The sequence below is a fragment of the Lissotriton helveticus genome, chromosome 3_2 (assembly GCF_964261635.1).
Source record: "Lissotriton helveticus chromosome 3_2, aLisHel1.1, whole genome shotgun sequence".
NCBI lineage: Eukaryota > Metazoa > Chordata > Amphibia > Caudata > Salamandridae > Lissotriton > Lissotriton helveticus.
The window spans coordinates 2,320,064-2,345,252 of NC_136062.1; the positions used below are offsets into that span (position 1 = coordinate 2,320,064).

General features: G+C 47.6%; 1 protein-coding gene across 1 annotated transcript in view; it reads right to left on the minus strand.

Annotated features, from left to right (window-relative positions):
• The window catches only part of ADAMTSL3 (ADAMTS like 3), a 2,298,702-nt gene that overhangs the window by 683,102 nt on the left and 1,590,411 nt on the right, over positions 1 to 25,189 (minus strand). Inside the window, exon 15 of the mRNA XM_078684728.1 lies at positions 8,936 to 9,020. Coding sequence (XP_078540854.1) covers positions 8,936 to 9,020 — 85 coding nt within the window. The remainder of the gene's footprint in view (positions 1 to 8,935; positions 9,021 to 25,189) is intronic.

Here is a 25,189-nt window from a genome sequence, read left to right on the forward strand (position 1 = left end):
GGAACCCATTCTGTGAGTTATCCAGAATCTTCGCATCCTGCAGATGGAGTGACAGGATGCGATTGGCATGAGACTCTGCTAATTTCGCTAGCCATGGAAGCAGGGAAATAGGCCGGTAATGTTCCGATTTAGTGGGATCAAGGGCCGGCTTTTTTAGAATGGGAATGATGGTAGCCTGCTTCCAAGCACTAGGCACACAGCCGGTGTTAAAGGACAGCTCAATAAGACTGTGCATGACCGGATAGCAGCACTCCGCAAGTTCCTGGAATTGGATGGGTCTCATGGGGTCATCAGGTGAACCGGATTTAACCTTCGTTGTCAAGGTTATAAACTCGGCTAGAGTAGGACTGGGAATAGTCAGCAGTGGTGTAGAGGCCTTAGGTACGATGTTATTCTCCTCGATGGAAGGCTGGGAGAATGACCTATAAATGGCCTCGACTTTTTCAATAAAAAATGACGCCAAATCCTCACAATGCTCTAGGGAGGCTACCAGCGTAGTGGATTGATTTTGTTTACTTGTAAGGTCCTTACAGACCCTAAAGATAACTTTTGTGGGGTTCGAACTGTTTTTTATCTCCCGAGAGTAAAAGGCCGCCCTAGCGGAACAGATGGCCCGGTGGTACACTCTAGTACAGGCCCTATAGGCCGACTTGAGGTCCACGTCATAAGTTTTGCGCCATGCACGTTCAGCTTTTTTACAGGTAGCCTTGAGCAGTCTAAGAGATTCATCGTACCATGGGCTGGAGGGGCTAGATCTAGTCTTGCTCCACCTAGCTGGTATTAACACATCTAGGGAGTTATTGAGCCACTCACAGAAATTATCATAACCAAGAGAGATCTCAGATGGAGGTTGAGGATGATGTTCCAACAACAACTGATGGAAGTGTTCAAGATTAAGTTTTCTCCAAGGGCGCTTGAAAAGACCCGGAGTATGATTACTATGAGGAGGAGTAGGGATGGTGACATGGGCTTCGATCAGATAGTGATCTGTCCAGGCCATAGGCCTAGGCTGAAGCACAAGAATGTTGGTAGCAAAATTCGTCAGAATCGGATCTAACAAATGTCCGCCGATATGGGTCGGTAATTGCACCAATTGATTTATTTGGAATGCTTCAAGGTCAGCCAGCAAACTGGACACTGAATTGGAAAGGGGAGCATCCATATGTAAATTAAGGTCGCCAATAATCGTAAAATTGGCTGTTTTCAAGATCAATGAGGAAACAACCTCTAAAAGACTATGGCGAAAAGCGCCCTCAGGGCCGGGTGGCCTGTAGATTAATAATCCCGATAAAGTGAAGTGGGGATTAACTGAGATATTAAAGTACGCGCTCTCGCACCCAGCTATGGTGATCGGCTTCCAAGCACATGGATAACAAGATTTTACCGCAAGTGCGATACCTCCACCTCTCGCAGTACGGTGTAGGGAGTGCATGATGTATCCCGGGGGGAGGGCTAGATTTATAACAGCCGTAGATTGGTCATGCAGCCAAGTTTCGGAAAGGAAAAATATGTCCGGCTTGTCATCTGTAACCAGAGTGAGTACGTCTTGGTAATGACAGGTCAAAGATCTGACATTCAGATGAAATATTTTAAGACTTGTTTGTCTGACGGCATCTGCCGCCAAATCAGGCTTATAACCACTGGGGGAGCTAGATAGAAGACTAAAAATAGGCTGCGGTTTTGGGATGCTAAAACAACAAGTGGAACACTGAAAGAGCCCACATAGAGGGTCCAAGAAGCCATGTAAACAGTCTCTTACCTTAGTGCACAGTGAACAGCCAAAATATGGCTAGCAAAGCCTCATATGAACAAGCCTAGCCTTGATTCATTTCAGGGCATGTCATTCCACTGCCAATAATCGACCTGCAAAGTGTATGGTAGCCCACTCGGAAAAATTCTACCATATATGTTATTTTCTTGCAAATTACCTTCATGTTACAATGCTCCTAGAGGTCATGCCTTGTAGACAGGCACATTGCTCATTTTATTTAGCTCTTACTGACAGTCTTAAGTAGGAGAAAGCAGCAATAGCTCTAGGTTACAGGACATTAGCACTATCTCTCCTACGTCACAGGACATTTATGTTGGTGATCGTCCTCCCCACCCCCTCTCCCCTCCCCCATAATCATTCTCAGTGTTATTATGTGTTTTAGGGATGCATTAACCCACACCTCTGATCCAGCCACAATGTAAGTCTTTGGTACCCGACAGAAAGTCCGCATCCAGTTTAGGAGAGGCCTCCTGCTTGGATTGTTATATTCCCACCCCCTCTCAGTCCCTTGCCTGTACATAGCAACCAGGCGCTTTGTGAAGGCATGGAAGGAACAAGAAGTAATAGCTCTCACCCCTTGTCCCTCCATTAGCCCACACCAGACTCCTATTCGCTGATGTGAATTTAGAAACTGGACAATGAATGAAAACTACAAAGGCAAACTTGACTCTCAGACAGCCGTATTAGCTTCCTGTACTTCACACCTCTTTCCCAGCCTCTAAGGTAGCTGCTGTTGCCCTTGGCAACCACTGCTTAGTTTCTAACATTTTCATAAGATATATAGAAATAGAGCTCAATCACTCCATGACTTAAAACTGTTAAAGTCGCCTCCCCAACAACCAAGAAACTTTATTTCATTGCCTCAGATGCAAAGTTAATAGCAACCCCAAATTTTAATAAATCCCACATGGGGATGGGGAGTGAAATGTTCTCTGTCGATAGGACTCACATTTTGAGTAGCCTGTCTGCCTTCACCCGGCTCATAGAAGAGCACATTACCTTCCGCAACCTTTCTATTACATGGCCTTTAACAGCTTTTCCATCTCAAATACATCATCAGGTATCTCTTTAGGTTAGCACCATGAGGCTCCCTTCGCAGCCCAACATACACGAAAAACTATCCTTGTGACGTAGTTTAAGAAATATGAAGATTACAGAAAAATCTCACTACCTCCACAACATTTGTAAACATTTGAAATTTACTTCACCAACTGCATCTTGAATTTCCAAAAGGTACCCATTTGTTCTTTCTCTTGATCATATTTTGCTGTTTGGAAAGGGGTTAGAAGAGCGTGGTGTCTTGTTGCTTGAATGTAGACGTGCATGACAAAAGAAGAAGGTGTCACTAGACTCCTATTTCTCTATTTGTTTATTTCGACCGTACAAGCTCGGGTAGATTGTAGAGAATACTCTTAGGTTTCACTCTTTTCATAATGAAGTTTCACTGTTGGCTTAAAATCAAAACAAGCTGACTGGCTAAATTACATCCCACTTTATAAATCTCCTCTCCCCAAGGCCTGTCATGGTGTTTATCTAAGCCATTTGACACTATACCCATACGCTACAATTTTGATACATAAATACGTGGTTTTCACTATATAGTCTTTGTTTTAAAAATACGATTTACAGCTTACGTATTTGACACCATGTTGAAACTTGAGTTTAAGCAGTGCTATGCTAATTGTACTGCGTTGATACTGACTTATTATACTGCACATGCAGTCTTCCATAACTCTTCGATTAATGTGTAACACTGTGGTTGTGTTACTGATGATGTATTTTTGTGATGCATTTCTGTCCTGTTAATTGATACTTAAAAGGCATAGTACATTTTAAAAGTGTGCGTTGTATTTTGATATTTATGGATTACACTACGTGAAGTGTTGAGGCAGGAGGTCCCTTTGCTCTGTTTTGCATGCTCGAAAGGCTCTAATTTAATCCTAGAGGTCATTGTATGATGAAGGTTCCAGCCTGCATTAAGATTAGTATAAACTTACTATACTAAGCGTTGAGAATCATCAACTCAATCTTGTGATGTGCACTCACAGTTCGACTTGCTCCAATCAATGGACACATATTTTTTTACTGAATACAATAACCAAAGGAAGATTGAATTAGAACGAATTACAGGCCACATTTATGGGGATTTCGCATTGCGCAGTGCAGCAAGTCACCTGCTCTATGCTGCCGTATTTATCCAACATGGTGCATTCCTGTCCTTTCCCCCTGTGCTGGTGCTGTTTTGGCAGCCTAGAGCCAATGCAGGCACCCTTGCTCCATGGTGCAAGGGTGCTTCTGTTGTTTGTGCAGGAAGGGTCACCAAACCCGGGAGGCTTTTTTGGCAGCACACATAGAAAGAGAAAATAACAAGGAGAAATAAAGTTATTTCTCCTCATTGCACCTCCCCTGGGGCGGTGTAAGGTTTTGTCGCATCTCTAGGATTAAATGGTAAATAAATCCAGGGAAGGGCAAAGCTTCATGGGAACACCCACCAAAATGCCGCTGGAACTCCCCCCCCTCCAAGTGCAGAGTAAGGCAACGCAGCGATTTTCACTGCCTTGTCATACTCCATATCTATGAGGCCATTCAAAGACATTCAAAGTGGCTTTGCGTGACCTCATCAATATAACTTTGTACTTTGCACCGCCAGACGGTCAAAAAAGTGATGCTACAGCAGCAAGGTGCTCATAAATATGCCCCTGAGTGTTTATTATTTACAGTAGTTTTTAATAAAATGTTTTTTGAGAGCACTCCTACTCCTCTAGCTGACGAGACACACGTTTGGTGTCCTAAAACCTGATGACGTTTTGTCAGCAGAGCTACATATGTTTTAACATGACAGTAATTCCACCTCTAGCAGGGCCCCCTTCTGGAAATATGATAGCTTCATCTCCATAAAAAATAAGACTTAATGAAATACCGGAGACCGCTGAAGCTCCATCTGTTCCACTGTGCATGCAGATGCAAGAATGTTCAGCATGGCTGACCATTCTTCTCACCACTATAAAAATAAATATGCCTCTCTATTACTTTCTTCCTTTCTGGGTCTGCCTATTTTGCACTCTTTTTGCTCTGAACTGGTTACTGAGGTTTACTAATGATAGTAAAAAACACCTGTAAAAAAACTTCCACAGTGCCATTTTTATAAGTATTATTAATGCCTGGGGATTTAAGTTCAATGGACTAACTCTCACAGCCTGTGAACATAAAAAGCCTGTCAGGAATATCAGGATGCAACAAAACACAAGGGCTTGGGTCAGCAGATGCCTTCCATGAGTGTAGGACCTTTTTTAAGTTCCAAAGAGGTCAGGCATGGAGACTGAGCAAATCAGAAACATGGAAACTAGCATAGGAGTTATTGCTGTGATACTTCTAGGTTAGGGACGGACTTTTAGGCCAGCTAGGCTCAGCTAGCTTATAAACATCCCACAAGCAGTTAATAGGTGCCTACCAACTTCCCTTGTTATTTCAGATTTCCTCTGCACTGTCAGTTTGTCACCCAGCTTCACGTTCACCATGCTTTACTGTTTTGCTTGTTCCCCAACCCATATTTCCTTGCTCTAGGCCTTCCTTCTCAAATTCTTGCTCTTCCCTTAAATCCTGCGTGTTGGTCTCACACGTCATCATACATGCCAGCATTTTAGACCAGGAAAGCGGGAGGTTTAAAAAAATTGGTGGAATGTAATTTCCTCATTGACTTCTATTAAAGCAGAGGCAATTTCAGACAGGAAACAGCTAAAATATAGCCATTTTTGGCTTCAGAAACCAAGAGTGTCCCGGCTGAATTAGGTCTATTTATGAAAGGAAATGCTTCTTTTTGCATGTTCACTTCCACTTTTTAAACTGAGGCTGCTGGTTTTTCGTATCTGAGAGTGCACTGAGGCCTGCATTCCAGACCTCAGTGCCAGTGTTCTTACCCATTATCAAGTGTTTGATGAATTGGCTATTCCAAATTGGCAAGTACTGCCTTACTTATAAGTTCCTAGTATATGGTAACCAGCAGTACCTAGGGCATATAAAGCAGAGTGTTAACCTAGGCCTGCAGCACTGATTGTGTCACCCTGAGTGTGTCAAAATTACAAAATGTTTCCCAGTCTCCCACTGCAGCCGGGAAGGGCAGTGCCACACTGTTAGTTCAACTTTGCCAATAAAATTAATGGCAAAGCCACCCCTTCCCTCAACATTATATGTAAATCTCCCCTAAGAAAATGCCAAGGAGCTGTATATTGTTAAGTAGAACATACAAACGTATATGTCTCAACAGCAAAGCCCCCAAAATTGTTGTTTTGCTGGGGAAAACTTAGTAGTATGATTGGCTAACAAAAGGGTTAACAGCTGGCACCCTAGCCTGGCTAACTTCTGAATGGGACTAAATAAGTGGATACTGTAAGTTATCAAATTAATTATGGCATTAAAGATGACCTGGTGCCCAAGTCGAATTTAATGTAACTTTTAAAGTTAAGCAACTTTTAGAAAGTTAAAACACTGTACCTCAGTGGTCCAGTGGCCTTTCACAGGCTAGGACCCACATGTAGCGTTCAGCTCGCCTGGGGAGTGGTGTTTACAGTTCTCAGGCCTAGGATCAAATACTGCTTGCTGCTGGGAAAAGTATCACCTCCCCTGTGCAGGAAGCCACTCAGGGTATTAGCCAAAAAGATGAGCTTTAATGAGGACTCCACCTTTGGTGGCCAAATGGTGAAAAGAATCTCAAGTGGCTGCTCATTGTACAGGCAGACAATCTGTAGACAGGGACAGAGGGTGAAAACTAGTGGCAAATACATTTTTGGGGGGGCATGTAGCCCCCAGGTTGCCCCACTACTAGGATGGACTACTGAGCTCATTACATCCAACGGTGGGTCCTGACATCTTGAGAGTGGCCAGAATGGTGCACTCTCAGATTGCCAGATAATACACATCTCCAAAAAGTTATCATCCAAAGGGAAGGGACCTGGTAACCCATCGGCTAGTACTGTGTGGTCCCCTCAGGGTACTTTATCGGGATAAATAGGGCACCCTGGACCCTCAGATCATGCCGGATTTTGGAAAGAGGACTGAAGAAGCACTGCCCTGCTGCCCTTGGAATCGCACAAAGAGAGGCTGCATCATCTGCTGGACTGCACCTGGGCTAGCAAAGTTTGGACTATGCCTGTGGCTCCTAGCTTGGGGATAAGTTGATTCTTGAACCAAAGCAGTGACTCAAAGGATCAGTTTGCTGATCTCCTGTCAGCTCCACTGACAAAAGAGATGAAGTAGCCAAACCAGCAAAGTGCTAGCCACTGGAGAAGATTTGCTGCTAGCTGTTTTTGGGAACCTGAAGGGACCAATCTTTGACAGCCAAAAGTTGCACCCAATGCTGCTGGTCCTGGGAGTATCATCAAAGTCTGCATTGGTCACTCCAGAGGGACACCACCCCCACTATTGGATTTGGCACCAACCGTTGTACCCAGAGACTAGAAGTCCAGGTGCTGCCGACCTTCGACCCCCAGAAAGAGGACTTCGTGGGGCCCTGACCTCTGTGGCCAAATTTGCTCCACATCACCTGTGAACCAAAGAACCACCACATAGGCACCCTTGTTGACCGCATCACAATTGGAGCATCCCTAAGCATCTTTACATCCTGCAGCCCCAGCATCAGGACAACTCCATTTTCTGTGGCAGTTGTACTGCCAAGGCTGGAAATGGACTGAAAATTGTTTTAGTAGCCAGCTAACTGTCCATATCTACCCCACCTGCCCTCTAGAACTCCATACTCTTGGATTTGGCCACCCAAGCAGGGCCAGAGTAGTAGTACTAACTTTTACACAATTTTAAAAAGTGTGGAAACTTTTTGTTGACGTATGGTTCTTTGCAGTTGAAATTAAAAGTGGTAAAAACCTTGAAAATGTATATCTCTGGAACCTTCTGGTCAATTTTGCTCATCTTGCACTCTAACAAAAATCCATACAAATACTCTATATTTCTATAATAAATGAGGCCACCATGGTAATGTAGCAGCCTCTATAGGTTGCAATAAGTGCAGCTAATAGTCCATATAGACCGACATTATGCTATAATCATAGATAACAGAACATCCACAAATAACAAATATTAATATGTTATATTGTTATAAAGTGCAAAGGGGGTATACCTACCTCGTTCAATAAGTTTCAGCACAGACAAAGGCTATTATATTTGAATTTCACACCTTTCAAATATAAAAGAGCGCATTCCTCACAGACGTGATTAATAAACATAAAGGATTGGATCAGTGCTAAAACATGTACATCAATTAAAACTGAATCAGGGCCTGTGGGAAGGGAGAAGAGGTGCAAACAAAATTGTACCACAGCGCTTCCTATCGCTTTGTTATATCACCACGAACTAGGAGACTAACACGACCCAAATTTCGGGACTGAGTGATAAGGAATGAGGCATGTGAATAATTCAGGAATATATTATCATAGAATTGACTGTGGGAGTTAAAAGTAACAAAGCGGTAAACACACACAATTATGCACTGTAGGAACTGGTTAGACATAAGAAGGAGCTCTTTAAAGACAGACCTTTCTATCCGACATGTGGTTTAACTCATTGTGAGATATGACACCTATATGCAACAGGATGACCAAAGACAAGTTCAGAAACACCGATGGCTCATGAAGAGTGTAAAGTTATTCTTGAGATTCTACCATGTGGGGTCCATGACATTGAGTAGCCTCTATCACTCACAGTAAAGAGAGTGAATATATATCGGAGATTTCAATAATGGGGATCAGTGCTTCCTTACTTGCACTCAGGATAAATGTACTATTCCAAGGTCGGAGGATCATTAATTCAAACCTATAATGTGAACTCACAGTTGTACCTGCTCGAACCAAAGGACAGAGTTTTTACTGAATCCACTGACCATAGGCAGATTAAATGAGAACATATATGCAGTTTTAATACAACTGATAAGTGGTCGCTGAGCATTTCATACCTTGGTCCTTCCTGAGATTGCTAAGCTGCTCTTACATCTTCTTCATCTTAAGCACCCATAGTGCAAAATATATGAGTGAAGATATAGAAAAGTGCAGCTGGGACCAGCATTGCCCTTTCCACCCCAAAGTCTGGTTTCCTACGTTGAGTGACCTTATTTACTTAGTATGTCTACCTATTCTTTTCAAAATAGAACTGTACACTTACGTTGGGTCTTCAGATGCGGCTCTCGTCTCCTCCATCTCCAATGCTTGTTTGAACCATGGAAGTTTAGATTCCACAGGGAATTTTTCTGGAAGAGAAGAGCATAAAATCCATGCCTTTGAACTAATTTACAAAAGGAAAGTAAAGAAAAATAACAGCAAGCATTACTTTTCCTTTTTATTTTTCAATTTCATTTCTGTAATGTTAAAATAACTCTGAACACAATCATTGTTTTTTTCAAAAATTATCTGAGACGCATTTTTAATATATTGCATAGATATAGATTACAAATATTGATAAAGAAGAGTCTAATGAGTGCAAAGTGAGTGACCCTATTACACCCACTACTATGAAGTCATATTTCATAAGCTTATGGAGTCTGACTGCAGACTGTTGAGAAGATGTCAACAGAAAGGCCATGAATGCTGCCATGATATCATGCGACCTTGACATGTTATTGTATTGTATTGTATTGTATTGTATGAGATTTATAAAGCACCAGAATCACCCCCAAAGGGGTATCTCAGCGCTGCAGAGCAGACAAGAGACAGGGCAGGCACAATCAGTCCTGGAATAATTAAGTCTGCAGGAGTTTCCTGAATCGAAGAAGACTGGGGTATTTGCGCAGGTCCTCTGGCAGAGTGTTCTAATATTTCGGAGAAAAGTAGCCAAAAGTTTTTCCTCCTGTTCGTAATTTCCTACAGCGGGGGACCACAAGCAACCCTTTACCTTCAGATCTTAGAAGTCTGCTCAGACGGTAACATTTAAATTTATCTGCCGGATAGCTAGGACTCACACCATAAAGAGCCTAATGGGTGAGGCAGCAGAGTTTAAACTTGATTCTCCAGTGAATAGAAAGCCACTGAAGCTGCCTCAGCAAAGGCTAGGAGGAGGTACGAGGAGGCATTTTGAGAGCCAGACGTGCAGCAACATTCTGGACTATCTGTAATCTACTCAAGAGGGATTTGTATTCTGATGCTAAAAGAGCATTAAAGTAATCAAGTCGGCCAATGACCAGGGCTCTTCGGACTGATAAGGGCAGCCACTGGAACACTCTGCGCAAAAGACTCAGAGTGTGGTAGCAGGCCCCAGAGTTCCCATAGATAGGGACTTATCCAATCGGACCCCTAAATGTTTTGCCATGAGTGACGGGGTACGAGCAGGGCCTAACATACTAGGCCACCAGTTTGGAGACCAAGTTGTTTGAGCAGAGCCAAACAACAGGATCTCAGTCTTAGCCGCATTCAGCTGGAGGAAATTTTCTGTCATCCAACCAGATACGGCTTGCATGCCCTCAGCAAAAAAGCAATGCTCAACTATCTCTGTATCCCTGTCAAATGATAAAAGCAGTTGCGTGTCATCTGCATAAGAATAGGGAGTAAATCCGTTTTCCTTAATAATTTTGGCAAGGGGGCCAAATATACATTGAACAAGGTAGGTCTCAAACAAGAGCCCTGAGGCCCCCCCTTAGTAAGCTTCAAAGTATGGTAACGAAAGGGGCTTAGGTTAATCGTCTAAGTGCACTGGTCCAAAAAGCTAGCAAGCCACTTAAGTGCCTGTCCCTGCAGGCTAGTCTCTCCCAATAGGTGAATCAGTTTCTGGTGAGAGATAGTATCAAAGGCTGCTGTCAGATCCAATAAAACCAGCAGCACTGCCTTGTTGTTATCCAGAGCCATTTTAATATAACCTGTGACACCAATAGGTGTTTTCCGTAGAGTGGTTGGGTCTAAACCGAGACTGGGAGGGGATTCAAGATAACCCATCAGCTGGGTGTTGACGTACCCTTCCACCAGTTTACTCATAAGCGGCAAAAGCGAAATAGGGTGATAGTTGGCAATCACCTCCGTGGTTATCAGAGCTTTTTGACCTCCGTTAAGAAGCCTAAGTCAGGGGAATCGGAATTGAACAGATCCCACAGTTACGTGGCGTGTTTAGGCAATGATCGAACATTCACTAAGAAACCTCTTCAAAAAGGAGCCAGATTTGTGGTATGGGGTTTCACTAGATTATGGGGAGACGCACCCACACATGCCAGGGAGCCTTGGCTATTGTAGGGTTGTATGTTCTTACAACGCATTCCGTTGCAACGCATGCCTTTACCACGCATGCGTTACCACGGAATGGTATTTCAACGCATAACCTTTCCCTCAAATTCTTCCATGGTGACGTCGTACGTCGTTAAGAGGAAGCGGAAGTTTATTTCCGTTTCCTCTTAAACGACGACGATTTTCTGCACATCTCGACGTGACTAAAGGTGCGTTTCTTTTTTTGGGGGTGAGACCCCCCAAGCCTCCTTTTTTTAATTTTACCCTTTACCACATATGCCTTTACTACGTACCTCGTAGTAAAGGTATGGGTGGTAAAGGCTTTCGTGGTAACCACGCATGCGTTGTAATGCATGCGTGGTTAAGGTTTTCGTGGAAACCGCCGCGTTGTAGTGGCCGTTTCCCCCATTATAGCATTCCCCCAACTCAGGAGAGAATTGTCTATCACAGTAGCTTTGAAAGTGACAGTGCTTACAAGAAAATGATCCTTCAAGATCAGCGAAGGTGAGAATAAATGGGATGCTGTAATATGCTGCCTAACCTGAATGAGTTGAGAGGCCGCGTATTGGCACCAGGAATAATTTTTCTGGAGCCAGACGGACAGGGGTCCTGGCTCCTGGCGACAGATGGCCGCTGGAGAATGGCCAAGAGCGGAAGTGTAGAAATTACCACCCGGTTCTCCCTCCACTCAAACAGCCAAAGTTGCTGCGTTGGAACGGGGAGGAGCGGGCTTAAAAACACCGGTGAAAAGCGGAATTAGACACAGTATGATACACAAGTAAAAGCACAAAGTATAAGCAAGTTTAGAACAGCGTTAGCTGGGGATATAAGTGCAAAAAACAGTATGCGCCAATAGGCAAAGGAAGGTCCCCCTGGGCTACAATTCAACACCAAAGATACCCGTAGTAACTCTTCTGTCTATTGCTCGTCGGCGCCATCTTCCATTTATATAAGGCCGGATTAGCATTCACCAACAGAGAGATGTCAAGCAGCTGTCACAGGACAATACGTTGTGTAGATCCCCAGTGTAGGCTGCACAGAGGGTGCAGGGGAGATCTCATTTTGCACTGCTTTCTCATTTTACTAGTGGCAGTCATACCGTGAGCTATTCTTGGCTTACTCGTCTCCAGACGTCAGTGTGGACTCTTGATAATACAGTTTTGGCACATGTAAACTGTCCATTTGAGATGCCGCTCCCTACAGCTCACAATCTTTTAATATTGCACTTTTCTTCCAGTGCACATTTTTAATATGTTTCTATCTGCTTGATAAATAAACAGTTTTCAAGAGTGTGCATCACCCCAATGCGACTGTTCCTGCTTTATTAACTTGGATAATGACCAGAAAGTATGCAGTTCCTGAAATATTGTTAAGTTTACAATTCAAACAGCTTTGCGCGTGGCTCTCATTTTATTCGCATTTCATTGTCGATCTGACATTTTATGAGAAAGAGGTTAAGTCATATTATTATTTTTCATTTGTCAGAGCAAACAAGGCTCGCACTTTTGTATCATAATGCCAAAGATATATATGTCGATCAAACATGGGACAATACAATTATAATGAATTTAAATGGGCATTTTCCTACATTGTGCTACATAGTTTAAGAAAGTTAACTTTACAAAAAGCGGAATTTGGGAAAAAAATACACTTGTCACTCTTGTGTAGCAACCATACGTTTTTGGAGGATTCTGGGAGCGCACTGTAATGCAATACATAATTCTACAATCCTTCAGAACACAAATCAATTAGTTCAGGAGATTAACCAGCTACTCAGATACTAGGGAGACTGAACATTGGGAAATGCATGTCTGCATCCGTGCATCGATCATTCGTTGGCCATGCGGTGCTGTCAAAATACAACACTAGAAAAAGAATGCCATAGGATAGATGGGTCTTCAGCAATGTGCCAAAACAAAGATAGGTAAGACTGACTACGAATGATAGAGCCAAAGTGGCCTATGATTCTGAAGCCAGGTAAGAAAGACCTGGTCTCCAGTTCTTGCTTCATGAATTGAAAGTCTAAGACAGTGGTTCCCAAACTTTTTCGACCCGCGGCTCCCTTGACCTATTGGGCATTGACCGTGGCTTCCCATACTGTTACATTTTTTGGGACGGGTGGGGGATGTAAGCCCAGCCTCAGGAGTATTTTCGTTTTTCTCCCTGAAAATCACTGGGATGAAGCTGATGAAGGTATTAGAATCATAGATGCAATCATATCCACTCCTCTACTGAGCCCCATGCAGTATCAACAACTGATTGGAGGGACACTGGGTTGTTGGAGAAGTGAACTATTACTGCATTGTTATGTAGTGCTCTTTGAAGAGGTGTGTCTTTAGGACAGGTCATTCCTGAGCAGGGTGTGTGAGGCCCTGATAGGTACAGGAATGTTATTTCAGACCCTCGGTGCATCTGCTGTCTAGTTTTTTCTGTTTTTGCACATTATTGCCTCCAGTCTGATGACCCCAGGTAAACCCTTGTTTGACTTGCTCTCTTTTCACTCTGTCCTCTTTAGGAGTGTGTTTTGTGGACTTCACCTGTCTGCTCCTTCCTAACTCTAGAGTTTGTGTTCTCATGGGAAACATCACTTACAACGCAACTTTTACCACGCAATGCTTTTAAATCGCAACTTTTACAACGCAAACCATTACAACGCATTGCGCTGGGGGGCGCTCTAGGATAGGGAATAGATTTAATTTACTATCCAACACCTTCCCTTCTATCCACGGGGACTGGAGGTGGAATAGTAAATTAAACTATTCACTATCCAGCGCCCCAAAGCACTATGCGTTGTAAAGGCATGCGTTGTAAAACTTGCGATGTAAAAGCATGCATGGTAAAAGCATGCGTTGTAATGTCATACATCCCTAACGGATGCTGTCTGTCTCATGTCTTCTGTCTGTGTGTTCTTGCAACTTGTCTCTGTCCTCATGCCCTCAGTCTGTTTTTGCCTACTGCCTGTGTGTCCTAGCCTCCTGACTATGTGTTCTGGCCTCCTTTGCGTGTGATCATGCCTTCTGACTGTGTGTCAATGCCCCCTTGAGAGGGCCTGGTACCTGCCAGGAGAGCTCAGAGCTCAGGGCTCCCATTGATGCACCACAGCCTGCTCCTAGTTCCCATTAATGCATTCTCAGCATCTTTCTGGGCTCTGAGATGCGGGGAGCATGCTGCTTGACCCTCTCTCTCAGCTCCAAGACGATGATGACATTAGTGCTGTGCCAGCTCCTCCCTGGTCTCCCAGATGTGTCCCTCCCAGGCTTCTCCCACCACACACTGTCTTTACCAATGTTTTTCCTGTCACCTTGGTTTGGCCACATTTTTGGAATTTGATTCTTTTGGTTTACGACTCCACGTTCTGTTTCATCAGTGACATTAGTTTATTTATGGGCATTTGTTCTGACCTTTGGTCTATGGTTTTTGCACTTTAGTTTCTGACCTTTGAGTTTGAACTTCTGCTTCTAACCAATTCAATTTGCTTTAGGTCTTCTACTTCTTATCTGTGAAAGTGGCTTATGGAAATGTTAATTTATTAGTAGAGAAATAAGCACCAAAATATTCACTTCTTCTTCTGCATTCTCAATGCGCTGAGTGTATGAACATCAATCAATCAATCAGAGCATTTATATAGCGCGCTACTCACCCGGAGGGTCTCAAGGCGCTGGGGGGGGGGGTCCGCTACTGCTCGAACAGCCAGGTCTTGAGCTGCTTCCTGAAGGCGAGGTGGTCTTGGGTCAGGCGGAGGTGGGTCGGAAGGGAGTTCCAAGTCTTGGCGGCCAGGTAGGAGAAGGACCTTCCTCCTGTGGTGGCTCTTCGGATGCGGGGGACGGCGGCAAGGGCGTGGCTGGTCGATCGAAGCTGGCGTTTGGGAGCGTAGAAGTTGAGGCGGCTGTTGAGGTATCCTGGGCCTTGGTTGTGTAGGGCTTTGTGTGCGTGGGTGAGGAGCCGGAAGGTGATTCTCTTGTTGACCGGGAGCCAGTGCAGGTCTCTCAGGTGTCCGGAGATGTGGCTGCGGCGGGGGATGTCCAGGATGAGTCGTGCTGAGGTGTTCTGGATCCGCTGGAGTCTCTTCTGGAGTTTGGCGGTGGTTCCGGCGTAGAGGGAGTTGCCGTAGTCCAGACGGCTGGTGACGAGGGCCTGGGTGACCGTCTTCCTGGTCTCGGAAGGGATCCATCGGAAGATCTTGCGCAGCATGCGCAGGATGTTGAAGCACGACGAGGAGACGGCGTTGACTTGTCTGGTCATGGAGAGGGAGGAGTCCAGGATGAAGCCCAGGTTGCGTGCGTGGTCTGTTGGCTTGGGTGCGGTGCCCAGGGCGGGAGGCCACCAGGAGTCGTCCCAGGCGGAGGGTGAGGATCCTAGGATGAGGACTTCCGTCTTGTCCGAGTTCAGTTTCAGGCGGCTGTTCGACATCCATTTGGCCACGTCTGTCATCCCTTCGTGCAGGTTGGCTCTGGCGATGGTGGGGTCGTTGGTGAGGGAGAGAATCAGCTGGGTGTCGTCGGCGTAGGAGATGATGTTGAGGTTGTGCTGGCGTGCGATGGCTGCGAGGGGGCTCATGTAGACGTTGAAGAGTGTTGGGCTGAGCGAGGAGCTTTGAGGAACGCCGCAGGTGAGTTCGGTGGCCTCCGATCTGAACGGGGGGAGGCGGACTCTCTGTGTCCTTCCGGCGAGGAAGGAGATGATCCACTCCAGTGCCTTCTCCTGGATTCCGACGTTGCTGAGGCGCTGTACTAGGGTACGGTGGCAGACGGTGTCGAAGGCCGCGGAGAGGTCCAGGAGGATGAGGGCCGCCGTTTCTCCGTTGTCGAGCAGGGCTCGGATGTCATCGGTAGCTGCGATCAGGGCGGTCTCGGTGCTGTGGTTGGCCCGGAAGCCAGACTGCGAGAGGTCAAGGGAACCGTTCGTCTCGAGGAAGGCGGTCAGTTGCTTGTTGACGGTCTTCTCGATGACTTTAGCCGGTAACGGGAGCAGCGAGATGGGGCGGTAGTTCTTGAGGTCGGTGGGGTCGGCTGATGGTTTCTTGAGTAGAGCGCTGAGTTCGGCGTGCTTCCAGCTCTCCGGTAAGGTGGCGGTGTCGAAGGAGGTGTTGATGATGTCCCGCAGGTGGGGTGCGATGACAGTGTCGGCCTTGTTGAAGGCGTGGTGAGGGCAGGGGTCTGTCGGAGATCCGGAGTGGATGGAGTTCACCGTGCGGGTGGTGTCTTCGATGCTGATCGGGGTCCAGGCGCGGAGGGTGGTGGTGGGGGGCGGTGGTTCTGTCGTTGCGTGCGTCGGTTGAGTGCTGAAGCTGTTGTGGATGTCCGCGATCTTGTTGTGGAAGTAGGAGGCGAGGGAGTTGCAGAGGTCTTGCGAAGGGGTGATGTCGTTGTTTCCGGCATTGGGGTTGGAGAGCTCTTTCACGATGTTGAAGAGTTCCTTGCTGTTGTGTGCGTTGTTGTCCAGTCGTTCCTTGAATGCGGTTTTCTTGGTGGCGTGGATCAGTTGGTGGTGTTTTCGGGTGGCGAGCTTGAGGGCAGTCATGTTGTCCGGTGTTGGGTCTCTGCGCCAGGTTTTCTCGAGTGCTCTGCAGTTCTTCTTGGAGCTCTTGAGTTCATCGTTAAACCATGGGGCTTTCTTGCTGCCTGGTCTGCTCGGTGGGGTCTTCAGAGGGGCGAGGTCGTCTGCGCAGTCGCTGATCCATTTCATGAGGTTGGTGGCCGCTTGGCTGGGGTTCGTTGTGCTGGTGGGAGGCTTCTTGCTCAGGGAAGTCGCGAGCTGGTCGGCTGTGATCTTGTTCCAGCTTCTGCGGGGAACCTGTTGCTGGTGATGGTGGAGTGTGGTCCTTCTGAAGCTGAAGTGGACGCAGCTGTGGTCCGTCCAGTGGAGTCCCGTGGCGTGGCTGAAGGCGATGTCCTTGCTGGAAGAGAAGATCGGGTCGAGTGTGTGTCCGGCGTAGTGGGTGGGGGTGGTCACCAGTTGCTTGAGTCCGAGGTTGGCGAGGTTGTCCAGCAGGGTGGTGGTGTTGCGGTCGTTGTTGTTCTCCAGGTGGAAGTTGAGGTCCCCGAGGAGGATGTAGTCAGCGGAGAGGAGGGCGTGCGGGCTGATGAAGTCGGCGATGTCTTCGCTGAATTGTGTGCGTGGTCCCGGGGGTCTGTAGATGAGGGTGCCTCTGAGGGTTGTCTTGGGGTTGATGTGGATATGGAAGTGCAGGTGTTCGGCGGGTGCGAGGGTGTCGTCGGCGTTGCGGATGGTGTTCCTGTGGATGATGGCGATGCCTCCTCCTGTCTGGTTGACGTGGTCCCTCCGGATGATCTTGTAGCCGTCCGGAATGGCGATGGCGATGTCGGGCGCTGAGGAGGCGTTCATCCAGGTTTCTGTGAGGAAGGCGACGTCTGGGGCTGTGGTGTCGAGCAGGTTCCAGAGCTCAACGGCCTGTCTGTGGACGGAGCGGGTGTTGAGCAGGATACACTTCAGGTGGGTGCTGTTGGTGTTCGGCTTGGTGGGTGCTGGTGTGGCTTGGGTCCGGTTGCAGGTGAACTTGCAGGAGTGGCAGCAGAAGGGTCCGTGGGTACGTCTCGGTGTGGCTTGGTAGCAACCCGGGGTCCTGCCGGTGTTGAGTGCGTTGAGTTCGGTGGCGTCGTAGATTCATCGGGTCGGCTTCCGTCGGTGGGGGCCAGGGGTCCTGGCACTGGGCGCGGTCCAGGCACGGACGGGCGCAGACGGGCTTACCTTTGGCGCGCCTTCGGCGCGCTTACGGCGCGCCCGCTGCACATTTGCCACTCTGCCATAAGTGGAGAGTGGGGGGGCGGAGCGAGGGAGGAGCAGCTGGGAGGCGGGAGCGGGGCGGCGAATGGGAAGGGCTGAAGAGGGAAGGGGGCGGGGCCGCAGGGGGCAGCGGCGGGGAGCGGGGAGGTGGCGGGAAGCACGGCAGGGGCCGGGAGAGACAGGAGGGGAACAAAAATACAGAAGAACAACAAATAAACTATACGGGGCACAGGAAAGAAACAAGGAGCAAAATTACACAACAGACAATCGGACTCGTACTACAAGCGCGGCGCTGGCGGGGCAAGAGCACTGATCAGCGGTGCACAGGAACACAGCTGCTGGCAGCGGCGGCACTGGCGGCAAGGGGGGGCAGCCTGAGCTCACTCCCGAGGAGAGTGCACGGTGCGAGGGGGTGACCGGCCCGATGGGTCAGAGTTCACTGCTCTCCGCCGTGCACACTACGCCCTATATGGTCCAGTGGGAGGGAGGAGCAGCTGGGAGGCGGGAGCGGGGCGACGAATGGGAAGGGCTGAAGAGGGAAGGGGTTGGGGCCGCAGGGGGCAGCGGCGGGGAGCGGGAAGGTGGCGGGAAGCGCGGCAGGGGCCGGGAGAGACAGGAGGGGAACAAAAATACAGAAGAACAACAAATAAACTATACGGGGCACAGGAAAGAAACAAGGAGCAAAATTACACAACAGACAATCGGACTCGTACTACAAGCGCGGCGCTGGCGGGGCAAGAGCACTGATCAGCGGTGCACAGGAACACAGCTGCTGGTAGCGGCGGCACTGGCGGCAAGGGGGGGCAGCCTGAGCTCACTCCCGAGGAGAGTGCACGGTGCGAGGGGGTGACCGGCCCAATGGCTAAGGAGCAAGAGTAACCTAGGGAAAAAGGAAGGTTTTTAGGAGTTTGCGGAATTTAAGAAGGTTGGCTTCTTTACGTATGTTGAGGGGGAGGGAGTTCCAGAGCTTTGCGGCGTTGTGGGAGAAGAGACGTCCACCTGTTCGTGCCTTCTTTATTCTGGGAGTGTTTGCCAGGAAGAGATGATCAGATCTTAACACTCTGTTGGCTTTGTAGGGAGTGATCAAGGCTCTCAGAATGGGGGTCTTTGCCCTGGAGAATATTGTGCGATATACATAGGGACTTAAATTTGATTCTTTCCCGCATTGGGAGCCAGTGGAGGGATCTCAGGGCGGGTTTAGCTGAAAATCGCTTTTTTGTTCCTGTGAGCAGTCTGGCTGCCGAATTCTGGATGAGTTGGGGTTTGTTTATGACAGTCTCCTAAGTATAGGGCGTTGCCATAATCTAACCTGGAGAGGATGAGACCCTGAATGAGAAGTTTTCTAGAGTGGGGTGGTAGAAGAGGGAGGATTTTCCGTGCGGGGCGAAGCAGGCCAAAGCACACACCAGCGGTTTTCTTGGCTTGGGTATGAAAGGTGAGGTCCTGGTCAAGCCAGACGCCAAGACTTTTTATTTCTATTTTTGGAAGGGGGGCTGGTCCCATAATGTCAGCGACATGGAAATGGGGATAGATGTAGCTTTGTAGCCCAGCACCAGTAGCTCAGTTTTATCTGCGTTGAGTTTGAGGAGGGATTTGTTCATCCAGCGGAAGAGGACTGTAGAGGATGTGAAGGAGAATGCAAATGAAACCTGGATTAGAGGAATACAGTGTCAGAACAATAAATAGATGGTCTGCTCCCCAAGAGGCCCCTGCCCTGGGCCCATGGCTGGCTATAGAGTTCACTTCTCTTAAGAAAAAGGAGAATTCCTAAAGTTTTGGGCAATTTGCGATTGCGAATAGACCTGTCTTCACCAAGTTCCCACCAAACGTTACGATCGCCAATACAAAGCTACCATGGACCAAACTCTTCGCGCTACAGCAACTGCCAGCGATGGCCGACAACGTGAGATTTGCACTTTGCACTACACCAATGACAGCCCATGGTAACTTCCATACCGTAGCTTCAGCAACGACCGTCCATGATGCCTGACAGAATCTTCATGCTATAGTGATGACTGTCCGCGATATCCAGCCTGTTCTTTGTGCTACAATGACGACAATACTTGATGGTTTCCCCCTCATTTTACCCTATTGTTCTACATTGGCATAAGATTTACTTGTGTTGTGTTCTCACTTTATTACTGTTTAAGTGTTGCACAAACAGGTTTGCTCTCAAAGTTTTTAACTTCCTTCTGTGTTTTTTCTGACAGTTTTTTGGGCTTTAGGACTCTGGGCACTTTACCACTGCTGATAAGTGCTAAAGTGCATGTGCTCTCTCTTTTAAACTTGGTATGATTGGTCTACACCTGGTTGGCATATTTAATTGTGTAAACAACAAGGTATGAAGTTCCTAACGTGGATTGCAGTTGGAAGGTATGTGATCTTGCAAGACCTTCACACACCCAACAAGCAGATGTCTTGCTTCATCATCGCTTCATCATTGGGTCTGCTCCTACTCGGGTCGGCTCTGCAATACCCGATCAGGCACCCTCGATGGGGCCTACTTGGCGGAGATCTTTATTCCTTAAGCCGTTGGGTGCAGTGCGTGTGAGGGCCCTAATGTGAAATATTGTGTGTGTGTGTGAATTAAAACAGGGAATAGTGGTCCACTCAGAACAATTTTAATGAGTTGTGGTCACTACCTTGGTTAAAACTAGAAGAACGCACACTCCCACTCCCACTCTAAGGTATGTGGGAATATGTGCTGGTGTAATAGGTCAACATGTTTCTTGCCTGTTATCTATTGATGGCAATGCCTCAGGACCAAAAATGGATCTACCTACACTTTTTGGTGATGGTCAAAACCTCATTGAAGTACATATGTGACCACCTGTACTGCACCCTAAAAAGTAGTACTGGCAGATCTATACCACAACCCTAATCGAGTCATGAGTTTACGACATCCTGTGCTGGTAGAGGCAGAATCTAAAATGTAGTGTCAGTTTAAGGTGTGGAGGACCTTGTGTATCCCTACCCCAGACCGGGTCGCCGGCATTTTTAGCTTACCTGTAAGTCCTTTGTATTGTAGTATTCCATATACCCAGGGCCTGTAAATTGACCTGTGATGCTGCTTGCGCCACCCACATAAGTGGCCTTTCAAACCTCTCTCAGGCCTCTGCCATTGCAGGGCCTGCGAGCACAGTTTAGTGCCATAGTGACTTGGCATTTAAAGTTACTTGCCAAGACTGAAACTCCCCTTTAACTAGATGAAGGTCATCCCTAAGGTAGCCCCTATGTAGCCCTATGGACAGTGTGCTGTGTAGGTAAATGGTAGGACATGTACCTTTGTTGTGTGGCATGTCCTGGTGGTGACAAACAGCCTATTTGGTTTCTCACTGCTGTGAGGCTGCTTCTCTCATAGGTTTGCATTGGGGATTCCCTAATAGGTGTTTAGAGCTAATTTCTGATCTGAAAGGAGTAGTGTTGTCATGTCTGATATGTTTTTTTCTTGTTTGAATTTTATAGGGGCGATTTGATCACGGGCATCACGAATCGAATTGTTGTAGTGTTCAGTTAGGTCGTCGGTGCTATGTGAGAGAGGGGGGAGAAGTAAGCGAGATTTAATGGTAGATACCAATTCGCCTGGGGGAATGAGGTGAAGTTTACGGGTAGGTTTCAAAGGTAAAATGCCTGTAGGGGTCGGTGTATAATGGAGCCATTTAAGTCGAAGAGGATAAGGTGATGGTCAGACCAGTCTACTGGAAGGATCTTGGAGAGGGAGGTGAGATCTTTTTTAGTCAGGATAGCATCAAGGGTGGCGCCTTTGTTGTGAGTTGGGGATTGGCAAAGTGGGATCAGGTCGGTAACGTTCATGATATCGTTAAACCGGGAGACCGCTGGGTCGTCATTTTTATTTCAGTGGATGTTGAAGTCTCCTAGAAAGACGTTTTTACAGTGGGATAGTAAAGCTAGCGTAATAAGGTTGGACATCTCTTCAGTAAAGGAGATAGAGTTTCCAGGAGAGTGGTAGATAGTATGGAGCCTAATGGTCTGGAAGCCTGGGGTATGGATATCTCGCAGAGGTATTCGAATGTGGATGGGTCTTGCAGTTGTATAAGGGAGATATTAAGGTTATCTCTGAAGATAATGGCAAGCCCCCCTCCCATTTGTTTAATTCTATCTTTTCTAATGATGAGATAGCCAGGGGGAATCAGTAGATCTAGAATAGGAGTGAAATGGGGGTTTAACCAGGTTTCAGTAAGGAATGCTATATCTATGTTCTCACTAAGAATAGTTTCCGCGATCTCAGTTGCGTGGCAGGAGGCCGATCGGCAGTTAATCAGCATGCATGACAAGGGCGTGGGGTCGAGTAATTGAGATGAGTGACAGGGGGGTACAGGTATTAGTTGTTGTGGGAGTCTGGGTGATGTAGGAAGAAGGGGTAGTCTGCTGGTACCCAGGAGAACAGGGATAGTGGACTGAAGGCTCGGGGGAGTAAAAGGGTGGGATGTCACAGAGCTATTAAGGGTGTTAAATTGAATGGATCGAGGGCATGTGTCAAGGGGTAGAGGGTGGAACGTGTTAGCACTGAATGCATGGTCGATTATGCTGAGTTTAGTGGGTGTAGAGGGTGTTTTGGGGTTAAGAGGGAGGGTAGGGGGAGGTGGAGTGCTGTTGTAGGGGTTATCGCAGGTGGACGAGTTGGAGTAGGTAACCATATCAGTGCAAGGAGGGCAATTGTTGGGGGTATTAGGAATAGAGGAGTCGGTGTGTGATGAGAGGGGGATAGAGATTAGCACAGGGGCAGAAGTGAGATCATGGGTAGAGGGGTGGGCTTTAATGAGGAGTGAGACATCAGTTCTGAGAGAGGTGAGATCAATGACAAGAGAAGTCAGGAGTAGTTCAACATTAAGGAGTGATTGGGTGGGAAGAGTGGAGTGAAGAGGATCAATAATATTTGGGAGGATAGGGGAGTTAGCATAATTTGGGGGAAGGAGATTAATGAGCGGAAGCGGGGATAGCCTGGTGGGGGAGGGAGTTAGAGGTAAGGTGAGTGGCGTGATCAATGTTGGAGGGAAGTGGGGCAATGGTGCTCGACGTGGGAGGGGAGTTTGTGATGGGTGGGGGAAGTGGCGAGGAGACAGTAGGGGCAGGAGTACCTAGGGAATTAAGGGATATGTGGGATAGTTGAGAGGTCGGTGGAGGGAGAGAGGGGGAGGTCAGAGTGGGAGGTGTGCGAGAAAGCAAGGGGGAGGCGTGGGTCACTTGGCGAGGTGGGAGGGGAGAGAGTGCATCAGAGAGTGAGGAGCAATGGGAGATTGTGGGCGATAAGGCAATAGAGTCGAGTGGGCTAATGGAGTGAGGAGAGATCGGGACAGGGACAATAAGTTGTTTAGGATAATCGAGATGGGGGTGGACAAGTCAATGTGCGCAGGGGATATGGGGGATGAATTAACGTTAAGGGCTAGGGAGACATGATTAAGAAGGGAGTTAGAGATGGTGGAGTAGTTGGAGGTTGTGGTAGGTAGTAGAGGTTGGTGATCCGGCGATATTGTAAAGGTAGAAGGGGGTGTAGCGGTGAGGTTGAGGGTTGGGGAAATCAGAGGCGGCGGGATATATAGGTCAGAGATGGGGGGGTTAGAGGGTGCGTTGTGGAGAGGCGGTTGGAGGCAGAGAGGGACCATGGTTCGCGAGTGCTCCCGAAGTTGGGGTGTGTCAGAGAGAAGAGACGTGGGGGTGGGGGAAGAGAGGAGAGGTGAATAGACCGGTGGATGAGAGGGTGAGAGGGGGGATTAGAGTGCTGTGCGAGGAGTTGGGATAGAGTATTAAAGTGATGTTCAAAAATGAGGAGATGTTTTTCAGAGGCTTGAATGAGGATGTTTCCAGAGTTGAAGATGGAGATGTCCACTTCGCCCATGAAGGAGGAAGATGGGGTGGTAGATAGTATGAGACCGTAAGGAATTTTGCGGGTGACAGTGATGGGGAGGTGTCGTAGGAAAATACTTTTCCACTTTGATGGGCGTTTGGAGAAGAAGATGAGATTGGTGACAACGGAGGAGTTGAGTCTATTGTGGTGATCCGCAAAGAGGATTTCATGGTGTAGGCATAGGAGCTTATGTTTAAAGTTTTTTTTCCCGTGTTTGGAGAGATGAGGAGGGTATATGATGGACCAGGAATTGGGACCTAGTTTCGAGATGGGAGAGGATGCGTTAAAAGGGGGAAATGTGAGAGGAGGCATGTTGGGGAGTGTAGGGAGAGAGTATGGATAGAGTGCAGGGGAGGGGTGAAGCAAAGACTGTTTAGACCACTTTTAGTGGGAGGGACATATTAGGTTCAGGTCCAAACTGTAAAAAGCGGAACTGATAGAGAGATGAGGTGTAACCAGTGGACAAAATAGGGGAATTCAAACTCAGGGATATGAAAGAGGGTGGTGAGAGGCTGAAGGTAATCACTTAGAGGTGTGCCCTGCATATCCTGCTGGGTCATCCTGAGCTACAGTGGTGGGAGGAGTAGTCACTGATATCTGAATAGGGTTTGTGCCTGTCCTCTTACAATGCTGTCTCCATCCCCTGTAGTGTGTCTGGACCCAGGGATGAGATTGAATGGAGGTGTTCTGCACTTCTAAAGCGTGTTTGAAGTTACCTCCACATCAAAGACATTTTGAGTATAAGCACAGGGGCTCTCACCCCATGTTTTTAGACACTGCCTGGGACTTGTTACCAGATGCTACTGGCTCTACATGCTGCATCAGAGGATTGCAGTGCTGCCAGGAAAACCACCACTTGGACTTTGCTTTGTTGTGCTGACCTAAAGGAAGCACTGCCTCTTTGTCTGCAAGGACTCTGTGTGCTGGCCTGTTGCCTATATTTCTGCTTGTGTGCCACCACAGTGCTCTTCAAGGAGTTCCTTTTATGCCCCTTGCCCTTCAGTCTTAGGCACAGTGAGCGCTGTTCCAGGCTCTTTTTGTTTTTGTACCTTTCAATGCATTGGGAGCGCTGTGTACTACTCCCGGCATCTCCTGCATCAGCATGTAGTGAGTGCTTCAATTAGCATGTATCTTTAACCCTGAAAAAAGAAACCAGTGAGTGTTGAGCACTGTGCGTGGTGAGCCAGGATCCCCAGCTCTCCTCCTGTTTCTCTTACGCCGTCTGCTCCAGAAGAGAGGGGCCGCAGTCGCAGGAAAACTTCAGGGAGGAGCAGGAACAGAGGAACTCTACTAATGTCTGGTGCGTGGGGCCTGTCGGCCGGACTGAGATACACAGCCCATACTTTTCCAGGGGCTAAGGAGGTTGTGCATCACTACTGGGGGCATCACCCCCTGGACGGAGCAGTGCTTCTAGGATTCTGAGTGATTATCGCCCCCAAAGACTCCAACCGGCATGTATGCCCCAGCCCTACCTTACCCGCAAACGTTGCGCAGAAGCACCAGTCACCTCCTGGCAGCTTCAAGCATTTCCAAGAGGCGGTGTGAGGGCTGTAGAGGAGGCACCGCTGCCCTGCGTCCTTTTGCAGGCTGCCCGATCTCTTG